At 44.7% G+C, this 13,015-nt stretch overlaps 1 protein-coding gene across 1 annotated transcript in view; it reads right to left on the reverse strand.

The window, feature by feature from the left end:
• Nucleotides 1-8,672: 8,672 nt before the first annotated feature.
• LOC119330484 overlaps nt 8,673-13,015 on the reverse strand; it is a 7,755-nt gene continuing 3,412 nt past the window's right edge. Inside the window, exons 3-6 of the mRNA XM_037603593.1 lie at nt 12,712-12,886; nt 12,410-12,632; nt 9,396-9,517; nt 8,673-9,305 (exon numbers count right to left, since the gene is read on the reverse strand). Coding sequence (XP_037459490.1) covers nt 9,177-9,305; nt 9,396-9,517; nt 12,410-12,632; nt 12,712-12,886 — 649 coding nt within the window. The 3' untranslated portion in view covers nt 8,673-9,176. The remainder of the gene's footprint in view (nt 9,306-9,395; nt 9,518-12,409; nt 12,633-12,711; nt 12,887-13,015) is intronic.

A 13,015-nucleotide genomic window follows, 5' to 3' on the forward strand; every position in this document is an offset into this window, starting at 1 on the left:
CCCCTGAGGACATGGTATGCTCTCCTCTTCCTAGCCCTTTCCTTGCTACGGCCATGACACTTCGGCCGTGTATATGTGTGCATGTTCACTTGTTGTTGATCATGTGATTTAGGCATTTCAATCTTTGTAGGCATTCAAGGCCCGGCACAATGACAAGCCATTCACTCTTACGCATTGTTGGACGATTATCAATAATTGCCCTAAGTTCAAGGACCAATACCGTGAACTACAAAGGAAGAGGGGACTAAAGACGGTCAAGTACGCCGGAGGTGGAGATGGCGAGGCCTTGAAGAGGCCGAGGGGCAAGACCAACTCCAAGGTTGATGACGTACGTGATGCCTCATCCATGGCATTGCATGACACTTTGCATGGCATGATGTCCCAAAAGGATGTGAGGGACGAGAAGAAGCGGCAAAGCAAGGAGAAGCAAATGAAGCAATACCTATACCTTCAGACAAAGAAGCTTGAGATGGAGGAGGCGGCCAAGAGGAGGAAGATCGACATGAAGGAGGCGGCCTGGCAAAGGCGGCTCGACATCGAGGCCGACAACGTCAAGGCCAGGCAGAGGCAGCTCGACATCGAGGCCACGAACGCCGCCACCAAAGCGAAGGAGGTGGCCCTTGCGATTATGAGCGTGGACTTGTCAAAAATGAACGACAAGACAAGGGCCTGGTTCGAGGCCAATCAGAAGGAGATGCTCGAAGCCGAAGGCCTGAATTAGGTCATCCGATCGGCCGTGTTCGTTCTTTTCGGAGGCTGGCATGGGTGCCGCCCGCCCGCTGGGCCGCTGGCTGTGTGCCGGCGAGAAACCATTCATTTTGATGGCCGGTTGTGTTGCCGGCCGCTGGCTGTGTTGCCGGCGAGGACAACTATTCATTTTGGAGGCCGGCTGTGTTGTCGGCCGCTGGCTGATGCCGGCGATGGACGTGTAGGCCGCTGACTCTGTTGCCGGCGTGATGAACCGGGGCCGCTGGCCTGAACTAGGGCTTGGCATTTGAAACGTTGCTACTGATTTTTAAAATAGATGCGGACAGGACGAGGCAAATGCCACCGCATCTCAGAACACGCCCGGATACAACCCTAAATCGCTACCCAAAGGACAAAATCCGAATAAAACGGACATCCGTTTAGAATCGCGGGGTGAAGTTGGCCTTACCAAACTGAATGATAAGCAAATACAGGTTCATCTATGTCGATCGATGTCCAGTGAAACTTACTGCCTGATTCGGGCATCTGTAAAACCGGATGCCGTGGTTCCAGTCAGTCCCGGACACAAGCCACCTGGTCCTAGTCCCGGGGCACCTTGAGTACAGTATCAATGGCAGCGATGGTGGAGTTGCCCAGAGACGACGAGCAGACGAGACCAACGAGATGCTTGTGCTGGTGGAAAAAGGAGGTCGCAGTACTGTCCCCGGGACGTGTGAGCGTGATAGGCTTTTAATACACCATGGTGAAAAAGAGTTTACGTTATACAGTTGTCTCATGGAACGGTCGCATTCGTCCTCGTCTGTGCGCGTACCTCAGCGTGTCAGATTGTGCTGTCAGTGAGGTCCTCTGAAATACGCATATACGCTACATATCACTATCCAAACATTCGCCTATACTCCAACTAGCACATCCAGCTATCCGAATTGCGATGGCACGCGTGCCGTCGATGCCCTGCACGCAGAGGCGATGCCCTGCGTGCAGCTGCCGCTGCATGCAGGGATGCACTTCTTGTCTATAGCCGGCCTACATGGCATTTTTTCCTACGTGGAGGAGAGAGATTAGTATTTATTACTCCCTCTATTCCTAAATATAAGTAGCTTTAGAGATTCAAATGCACTACGTACAGAGTAAAATGAGTGAATCTGCACTCTAAAATATGTCTATATACATCTGTATACAGTTCTCATTGAAATCTCTAAAAAAAACTTATATTTAGAAATGGAGGGAGTACTTGTTCTTAAAACTGCCCCCTTCATGAATAAATGTTCATTTTTCTTTACATTTGTTCTTTCAATCAATAGTGTTTGCTTCCCCAAAAAATGAAAGTGGGCGTCTATTTAATAGGTATACCTGGGAAAAAAATGTTTCAAGCGGTCACTTTCTTTTTTGGCCATCAGACCAATATCCAACATCCACTTGGCTCCCGTCGAACAACGGTCTAGTTGTTTTCGGGGCTGGACTCTATTGTAAATTTGTCTAAGGATGAGAAGCCTCCATAATTAATGAAATCCCCCTTTCACTCGCAAAAAAAACCCAACAGCCACGATCATGACATGGCCTGCTCATCTTCTTCCTCCCATGCGCATGACAATTCCACCTCCCCACGGCCTACACAACCCTTATTGCCTGCCTCTGGCTAGCGCGGCCGGCGGTTAACGCAGCCCCTCCCCTCGACCTCCCACAACCACCGTGGTTGTTGTCGCCTCGGCCATCCCTTTAAGCCCCGCACCGTTGAACAACTCCGGCGACTCCCCGCACCCCCGCACCCTTAAGATATAAGCGGAAATCGAATGGCGCATGGGAAAAAGTTTAGGCACTTGAGATTTAGCAAAAACCAAAAAATGTTTCTTCTTTAATATTGTTCCACTAGTTGACGGAGGAAACATGAGCATTAGGTGAAACTCTACTTTAACCATCTTTGTAATTTAGCTAGGTGTTATCTTGATGTAATGGTATCATGCACTTTTGTTACTTTTCTGTTGTATGAAATATGTCTACAATATATGGTGAATCTAATGAGCTCTCCTTGGTCGTTAGATTATGTGCAACTCTATCTCTTTTTGTGTGTCTTACTATACACTCAATTTGCAACTTCGAATTTGAGAGCACTGTTATTAGTTTTTGACTGGGGAAATTAATATCGGGCAAATCGCACAGTGGTCCCATATTTACGAATTGAAGGTGGATTGAGGAGAAAACACAAGCATCATGATAGACTGATGGGAACACAAGAGCAAATCACTCAAAGGACAAAATCTGATGGGAAACGAAGCATGAAAAATAAAAAAATCCTACAAACACTCAAGATCTATCTAGAAGAAGCACAACAACGAGAGGGGAGAGTGTGTCTACGTACCCTCGTAGACCGAAAGTGAAAGCATATATAACGTGGTTGATGTAGTCGTACTCTTCGCGATCCGATCTCGATTCAACCGATCTAGTGCCGAATGAACGACACCGAGTTTAACAGACGTTCGGCTCGATAACGTCTCATTCTCCTTGATCCAACAAGAGAAGGCGGATAAGTAGATGAGATCACAACCAGCACGACGGCGTGGTGATGGTGGTGGAGCAACGGCAACGCTTTGCTAAGCAAAAAACCGTGGACGAGAACTTTGCCGGGATGGAGAGACAGGGCAGTAGCCAAGGCCAATGTGTTGGGGTGCCTTGCTGCGCCCCCTCCCCTATATTTATATGTGTGGGAGGGCTGAGAGTCCAGCCCTATTCTCAATAGGAGTTGGCGCCAAGGGGAAGAGGACTTGGACTCCAAGTCCAATCCTATTCCTACTAGGACTCCCTTTTTTCCCCTTCCCTGGCCGCATGGGCTTTTGAAGACTTGGTCCGCCTGGCTCAATAAGGCCAGGGTGCCTCCCCTCAGCCCATGCTAGCCCTTGGGACATGGTGAACCCACTTGTGGACTTTCGGACCCCTCCGGAATCCTTCGAAACCTTCTGGAAGCTTCCCGATACAATACAGAGAAAACTACACCTTTTTTTGGAACCCAAAATATGACTTCCCATATATAAATCTTTACCTCTCAACAATTCCGAGACTCCTCGTGACGTTTGGGATCTCATCCGGGACTCCGAACAATATTTATTTACTATTCATCAAATATGCGAATGCTACTCTAGCGTCAACGAACGTTAAGCGTGCGACCCTCCGGGTTCGGAAATCATGTAGTCATGATCGAGACCTCTCTCCGATCAATAACCAATAGCTAGACCTAGATGGTCATATTGGTTCCTACATATTCCATGAAGATCTTTTATCGGTTGAACCACGCTGTCAAGGATTCGGTTAATCCCGTATGTAATTCCCTTTGTTCGGTGATATGTTACTTTCCCGAGATTCGATCGCCGGTATCTCCATACCTAATTCAATCTCTTTACCGACAAGTATCTTTACTTATTCCATAATACAAGATCTTGTGACTAACTCATTAGCCACATTGCTTGTAAGCTCTTTACGATGTTGTATTGCTGAGAGGGCCCAAAGATATCTCTCTATCATATGGAGAGACAAATCACAGTCTCGATCCATGCCAACCCAACAGACACCTTTGGAGATATCTGTAGAGCATCTTTATGATCACCCAGTTATGAAGTGACGTTTGATAGCACATAAGGTATTCCTCCGGTATCCAGGAGTTGCATGATCTCATGGTCTTAGGAATAGATACTTGATATGAAGAAAGCTATAGCAATAAACTCAAGTGATACGATCAAATGCTAAGCTTAGGGCTGGTGTAGGATCGAAAGTATGTCTAGAGGGGGGGTGATTAGACTACTTGACCAAATAAAAATCTAGCCTTTTCCCAATTTTAGTTCTTGGCAGATTTTAGCTATCTTAGCACAAGTCAAGCAATCTCCACACAATTCAAGCAAGCATGCAAAAGAGTATATGAGCAGCGGAAAGTAAAGTATGCAACTTGCAAGAATGTAAAGGGAAGGGTTTGGAGGATTCAAACGCAATTGGAGACACGGATGTTTTTGCCGTGGTTCCGATAGGTGGTGCTATCGTACATCCACGTTGATGGAGACTTCAACCCACGGAGGGTAACAGTTGCGCGAGTCCACGGAGGGCTCCACCCACGAAGAGTCCACGAAGAAGCAACCTTGTCTATTCCATCATGGCCGTCGCCCACGAAGGACTTGCCTCACTAGCGGTAGATCTTCACGAAGTAGGCGATCTCCTTGCCCTTACAAACTCCTTGGTTCAACTCCACAATCTTGTCGGAGGCTCCCAAGTGACACCTAGCCAATCTAGGAGACACCACTCTCCAAGAAGTAACAAATGGTGTGTTGATGATGAACTCTTTGCTCTTGTGCTTCAAATGATAGTATCCCCAACACTCAACTCTCTCTCACAGGATTTGGATTTGGTGGAAAGAAGATTTGAGTGGAAAGCAACTTGGCGAAGGCTAGAGATCAAGATTCATATGGTTGGAATGGAATATCTTGACCTCAACACAAGTGTAGGTGGTTCTCTCTCAGAAAATGTGTATTGGAAGTGTAGGTATGTTCTGATGGCTCTCTCCACGAATGAAGAGTGGGTGGAGGGGTATATATAGCCTCCACACAGAATCTAACCGTTACACACAATTTGCCAAACTCGGTGGGACCGAATGGTTAAACTCGGTTGGACCGATTCAGCAAACCTAGTGACCTTTAGGATTTTCGGTGGGACTGAGATGCAACTCGGTAGGACCGATATGGTTAGGGTTAGGGCATAACGTAATCTCGATGTGACCGATTACACAAACTCGGTGGGGCCGATTTTGGTAATAAGCTAACCAGAGAGTTGGTCAGGTAAACTTGGTGGGACCGATTCGCTCATCTCGGTGAGACCGAAATGTTACAGAAGGGAAACAGAGAGTTTACATTCCAATCTCGGTGGGACCGATCGCTCATCTCGGTAAGACCGAAACGTTACGAAGGGAAATAGAGAGATTACAATCCCATCTCGGTGAGACCGAGATCCCTATCGGTGAAACCGATTTGCCTAGGGTTTGTGGCAGTGGCTATGACATTTGAAACTCGGTGGCGCCGGATAGAAAGAATCGGTGGGGTCGAGTTTGACTTTTGGTTTAGGTCATATGTGGATGTGGGAAGGTAGTTGAGGGTTTTGGAGCATATCACTAAGCACTTTGAGCAAGCAAGCCATTAAGCAACACCTCATTCCTCCTTGATAGTATTGGCTTTTCCTATGGACTCAATGTGATCTTGGATCACTAAAATATAAAATGTAGAGTCTTGATCTTGAAGCTTGAGCCAAACTTTTTGTCCTTAGAGTTTTGAGGGATCCACTTTCCTCATCCATGCCATTGCCATTCATTGAGCTTTTCCTGAAATATTAATCTTGGAATAATGTTAGCTCAATGAGCTATATGTTGTTAGGAATTACCAAAACCACCCAGGAATAGTTGCACTTTCAGCTAGGTCTTGTCCATCACATGTTCTCCTAATTATGTGATCCCGTTATCAAATGACAACTCATGTCTATGGTTAGGAAACCTTAACCATCTTTGATCAACGAGCTAGTCTAGTAGAGACTCACTAGGGACATTGTATTCGTTTATGTATTCACACGTGTATTTAAGTTTCCGGTCAATACAATTCTAGCATGAATAATAAACCTTTATCTTGAAAAAGGAAATATGATAATAACTAATTTATTATTGCCTCTAGGGAATATCTCCAACAGTCTTCCACTTGCACTAGAATCAATAATCTAGTTTACACAGTTATAAATCTAACACCCATGGAGTCTTGGTGTCGATCATGTTTTGCCCGTGAAAGAGGTTTAGTCAACGAGTCTGCCATGTTCAGACCCGTATGTACTTTGCAAAGTTCTATGTCTCCATCTTTAACATAATTACGAATGGAGTTGAAACGGCGCTTGATGTGCTTGGTTCTCTTGTGAAACTTGGGCTCCTTGGTAATGGCAATAGCTCTAGTGTTGTCACAAAAGATAGTCATTGGATCCGATGCACTAGGTATTACACCCAGATCGAATATGAACTCCTTCATCCAGACTCCTTCTTGTGTTGCTTCCGAAGCAGCTATATACTCCTCTTCACATGTAGATCCCGTCACAACGCTTTGTTTGGAACTGCACCACCTGACCGCTCCACCATTTCATATAAATTCATATGCAGTTTGAGACTTAGAGTCATCCGGATATGTGTCGAAGCTAGCGTCGACGTAACCCTTTACGACGAGCTCTTCGTCACCTTCATAAACGAGAAACATGTTCTTAGTCCTTTTCAGGTACTTCAGGATATTCTTGACCGTTGTACAATGATTTACTGCTAGATTATTTTGGTACCTCCCTGCCAAACTTATGGCAGGACACACATTAGGTCTGGTACACAGCATGACATACATTATAGAGACTACGGCTGAGGCATAGGAAATGACTTTCATCCTTTCTCTTTCTTCTGCCGTGGTCGGGCTTTGAGTCTTACTCAACTTCACGCCTTGCAATACAGGCAAGAACCCTTTCTTTGACTGATTCATTTTAAACTTCTTCAAAACTTTGTCAAGGTATGTGCTTTGTGAAAGTCATATTAAGCATTTTGATCTATCCCTGTAGATTTTGATGCCCAATATGTAAGCACCTTCACCGAGGTATTTCATTGAAAAACTCTTGTTCAATATCATTTTATGCTTTCCAGAAATTCTATATCATTTTCAATCAATAATATGTCATCCACATAATATTAGAAATGCTACAAATTTCCCACTCACTTTCTTGTAAATACAAGTTTCTCTGTAAGTTTGTATAGAACCAAAAAATTTTATCACCTCATCAAAATGTATATTCCAACTCCGAGATGCCTGCATCACTCCATAGATGGATAGCAGGAGTTTGCATACTTTGTTAGCATCCTTAGAATCGACAAAATTTTCTGATTGCATCATCTACAACTCTTTCTTAAGAAATCCGTTAAGGAATGCCGTTTTGACGTTTATTTGACAGATCTCATAATCATGAAATGCAATAATTGCTAACATAATTCTAACAGACTTAAGCATCACTACAGGTGAGAAAGTCTCGTCGTAGTCAACCCCTTGAACTTGTCGAAACCATTTGCCACAAGTCAAGCTTTATAGATGGTGACATTATCATCAGCGTCTGTCTTCTTCTTAAAGATTCATTTATTCTCAATGGCTTGCCGATCATCGGGCAAGTCTATCAAACTCCATACTTTGTTCTTATACATGGATCCTATCTCGGATTTCATGGCCTGAAGTCATTTATCAGAATCTAGGCTCATCATAGTTTCTTCATAGTTCGTAGGTTTATCGTTGTCTAACAACATAATTTCCAAGACTGGATTACCGTACCACTCTGATGCGGAATGTACCCTGGTTGACCTACGAATTCAATAGTAACTTGATATAAAGTTTCATGATGATCATCATTATTTTCCTCTTCGTTTGGTGTAGGCATCATGGGAATTGCTTTCTGTGATGTGCTACCTTCCAATTCAAACAATTCAAAAGAAGATACGATTACCTCATCAAGTTCTACCTCCACCCACTCATTTCTTTCAAGAGAAACTCCTCTAAAAATGACACATTCTTGACAAAAAAAATCTTTTCATTGGATCTGTAGCAGAAGATATACCCAATGGTCTCTTTAGTAGAGTATCTTATGAAGACGCACTTCTCCGCTTTGGATTCGAGCTTATCAGGCTTTCGGCCTCATGACATAAGTGTTGCATCCCCAAACTTTAAGAAACAACAACTTGAAATTTCTTGTCAAACCATGGCACGCGTGCCATTCTAGTAAAAATTCTAGCGCCCATGTGCATCGTTCCGTACAAATACAACCTCTAGCTCGAGAGTCCGTCCAGCCAGCGTCGCACAAGGCACGACAGCTACCCTGAATTTCTATTATGATCAGTTCACTATCACAGCAGGTCTTGAAACTCTCAATCATGTTAAGCTAGTAGATATCATCCACTGCAACAATAGCATTGCTTTTCCAAACCAAACCACGAACACAACACGGTGCCAAAGGCTAAAAAAGAAGCCACTTTGGTTCTGCCTGCTCACCTTCACATCCATCCAACAAAGGCTTCTACAGCAGCAAGCAAGATACTTCTCCCTCCGTCACACAATATAAGAGCGTTTTTGACACAAACACTCTTATATTATGGGACGGAGGGAGTATGAAACATCCAACACAGAATACTTGCTCAGTACCATTGGTACCGACTGTAACGATAGCAACGCACCAGGCCACACGCTACAATGGCTTGCCGACTTCCTCGTCTTGCCGCAGGTTCTTTCTTCTTGTTCTGGCATTCTAAAGACACCACTATAGAGGAGTCCTAAGATCTAAGCATAGTGAAACAGAACAAAAGGGAGCTAGGGAGACCTGACTAGACAATCGCTTCACTCTCTACCACCCGCCTTGCTTTGACACATGCAGAAATCCACTCTATGCTTGCACATCTACCGTTTTGCCGGTATGACGTATCTGCCCCTCATTCCCTGGCCATCTCCTTTGTTGCTCATCCTAAACTCTCGTCTCACCCTGGCCTCCTCCGCATCCAGCCAATCCTCATCACGAACAACAATAAACTGCAAAAAGGAAAAGATCAATACATGAAACCAACAACGGCTCATCTTCACATCCATAACATTTCAAGTTTTTTGCGTGACTAATAATACCTCATCGAATAATTCTTCTGACATTCGCCCACAACCATTGCGCCGAACAGGCAACTTGTCTCGCTTTTTGTACTCGACACCAGTGGGGTGCTTTACATCATCTCCACATCCACAGCACTCACCTATAATTATGTTGTAGTTTTGTTATTAATCAACATCTGACGCATCATAAATCTGATACTATTCAAAATACAAAATAGGACTGCAAGTCTGGAACAAACAAACATTCACAAAGATTTTGGCCCTAGCATTCTGGAAAAAATAATGAACAAAAATAGCAAGCAGAGAGTATACTAAATAGCAGAATGAGTGACTAAAACAATGCAAAATGAGAATTCCTCGGGAGAAAAGCTGCTTCAAAGTCCTCCCAGCCTATCCACTTCGTTGTATCATTTTTGTATCGCCCGATTGGCTAACTTCTACTGCAAACAAGGGTAGATACTACCTCCTGCCACAAACGAGGACCTCATGCGAACCCTGAAAAGCTCGTTTGCAGCCCTCCCAAACCCTTTCGGGCCCCTGTGCCCCATTCTCCCCTCACATCTCACACCACCATCTCTCGCTCCCGTCTCGGCGCCGCCAGCCCCTCTCCCCCAGTCTCTTCCGCCCCGCGGGCTCCTCCGCCTTCTCTCCTCATCCTCTTCTCCCCCTCTAATCTCTCCAAACCCTAGCAAATCCAGCCCAGTCTGATCTCCCCGTCCACACCACCCCTAGATGTCGAGGAGGCCAGCCACGACGCTGCCGTCACGCCACCCTTGGATGCTCAGGTGACACACGAGGCAGGCAGCCACGACGCTGCCAAGTACCCTCCCTTGGATGCGGAGGTGCTGCCCCACCACGATGCTGCAGAGGCGTTACCTAAGGCAAGCCACGACACTCGCCCAAGTTCAGCAACAGCAACGACCTCGTCATGGACTCATGGTGGATGCGCTACCCATCATCAGCCACCGAGCCAGGACGCTGCGGAGGCGTCGCCCAAAGGCCAACAATGAGAACAACCTCACCATAGTAGATGTCAACGCTCAACAATACGCGCGCGGATGGCTGCAGCAGCTCGAATGCACCCAACCTGATGCACTTCCTCCTACATCTACAGCACCGCTCTTGCAGCTTCGGCGTCGAAGGTGAGACTCTCGTTGTGCTGACGGTGTGGAGCAGTTCTTGCGGACCCTTGTTGACCTATGGGCACATTGCTATCTTTCCGGGCTGACGCCACGACATCCTCCCCTCTTCCAGGCACTCCCAACAAGGAGCTCACCCATGTTACTGCCATACCTCCGACGCTCTCGGCAGCCAGCTCCGTTCAGGTAAAGCTCGCCCTCCTTATCCCTAAAAAAATAAACTACTCCCTCCATCCCATAATATAAGAGTGTTTTAACGCTCTTATATTATGGGACGGAGGAGGTAGTTACTAGATGCCAAGATTAGGAATTGTTCTGTTGGCTAGTTATCTCCATCCATCAGGAATTATAGTATTGTTAATGTGTTTCCTTCATTTGGTCTTCTGCTGTTTGATAATTACTGGTTGTACACTGCGCATAGCAGCACAATTTTCTAGCACCAACAAGTTTCTAACAAAACATATTTTCTAACAAAATGTCAGGGGCGCGTCTTTAGGACTAGTAAACCAATTCATTCGAAAATCTACTTTGGACACGGTCGCACGGCTGCCTTAGCATGTGGTGGCTCGTGGCCGTGTAGGATTTCCATTGGGCGCACCCAATCTGCTGCTGGGGTGACACAAGCGTGAATCTTTTCTGCAAGTGCTACATTAACACGACAGTGGCACTACAGCGAGGCTTGAATGGTTGCTATAGCCTATAGGGACGCTGCAGCTTTTGTGCAGGAGACCTGCTTTTTCTGACAGGGATGCAGGAGATGTATGCATGCTTCTTTTCTTCGATGTTCACGTCCCTCCCTCTCAAAAAATTTACTCTAAAACAAGACATGAAATTCATACATGCAGAGACTAAGGTTAAGTACCTTTTTAATTTCAATGGTAACCTTATACCACAAAACATGTAGCTAATACCGAACCACTGGATAGCACGACCTTTTATCCTTGATGCTATCCTTCGCGAGTATAAACATGCATATACCGTACAAATCGATGAACCTAAACTATAATATTAAACAAACCAATAACTGCTTTGTAAACAACCTAGTAATTGTTTTTCAGAACCCCATAGCTATTGTTAAATAATTAGTCAACTGCATCGGGGGAAGCTAATAGCTAGTGCAAAACAACCTGGCAACTACATTTGAGAATCTAATGATTGCTTCCACAAAGCCTGACAATCGCATCAAAACAGTTTGGCAATTATATCTGAGAACCTGGTAACTGCTTTCGTAAAACCGGATAACTGCAAGTGCAGAATTGTTTTTCCACAAAATCTGATAAATTAAGAGACATGTTGGAATTTTAATTCTATACGTTATTAATATGGAACATGCCTGGACATGCTAGTAGCCTAGTGCTTACGGACCATGCATCGCTAGCATTACAACCATAATTAGTTAGTGCCTATACTTGGAGAGATGCACTCCTTCAAATGTCACGCTCTACATGTGTTGTGTGCAGTGTCAGTGCAAACCACCAGACTCATATGATTGCTTACATAAAGCAGCAGGACCACCGCCATTAAGGTCCTATTTAGGCTGTGTCCCAGACACCATCAGGTTCAAGGTATTGGTATGCTCTTTTTGTACCTAAGAATAACTGGAGAACATGCTCCCATATTGTTAATATGGTGGAAAATCTAAAATGTTAGACCATGGTGGTGCTTCAGCATTTGAACTATGTAGACATTGGATTCACTCAAAACTCTATTGCAGGAATGGCCTTTTGTGGTAGTTGCTTAGCTAACTTAGAAAATGGTCATCTTTAAGAAGCTTGACTGTGAGCATACATGTAAAAATAACGAGCTATAACATTCAGAAAAATGACTAAACAGAAATAGCAGCGGAGAAAATTAGTAGACGCGTATATTGATATACTAAATGGCAGAATATACCGTTAGCTTCTGGCGTAACAACACATATACAGCTGAGCACATATACCTCCAATTCCCCATCCTTCATACATGTAATTTCAGCGAAGAAAAGATCGCCGACGGCACTCGACCCACTCTTGACAATCAAATTTAAATGAGAGAATGATCTGCATTTGTATGGAGAGTTTTTCCCCTGAAAATGTGGTTTGTAACTCACAATTTCCTTCAGTTCATATGCAAAATCCTAACATAGTAAACATACATCGTATCAGTAATGAAAGAATCAAGAGCAAAGCCAAAAGGGAGTGAGGAAGAGGGCAAACCCCAAAAAGATGATGGTCCTCATTGTACTTGTCCAGTAAAGCATTAAGCACATCCCATTTGGGGCGACGGTTGATCATCACATCCAAAGCTTGTTTGGAATTCATCCTTGTACCATTAGGCCAGTACAGGGTCTGCCACACATGGATATCCTCCTCTGAAAGATCCCCCATGTACCTAGTGCAAAGAGAATAAGAGATAGACCAAACAACCCCCAAGGCTAACACAACTCATGGTAGCAATAAACAATACAAGGCTAAGCGAAACTGAATTTCCTACATACTTATAAAGAACTAAGTTCTTCAT

The sequence above is a fragment of the Triticum dicoccoides genome, chromosome 7A, assembly GCF_002162155.2.
Source record: "Triticum dicoccoides isolate Atlit2015 ecotype Zavitan chromosome 7A, WEW_v2.0, whole genome shotgun sequence".
Lineage (NCBI taxonomy): Eukaryota > Viridiplantae > Streptophyta > Magnoliopsida > Poales > Poaceae > Triticum > Triticum dicoccoides.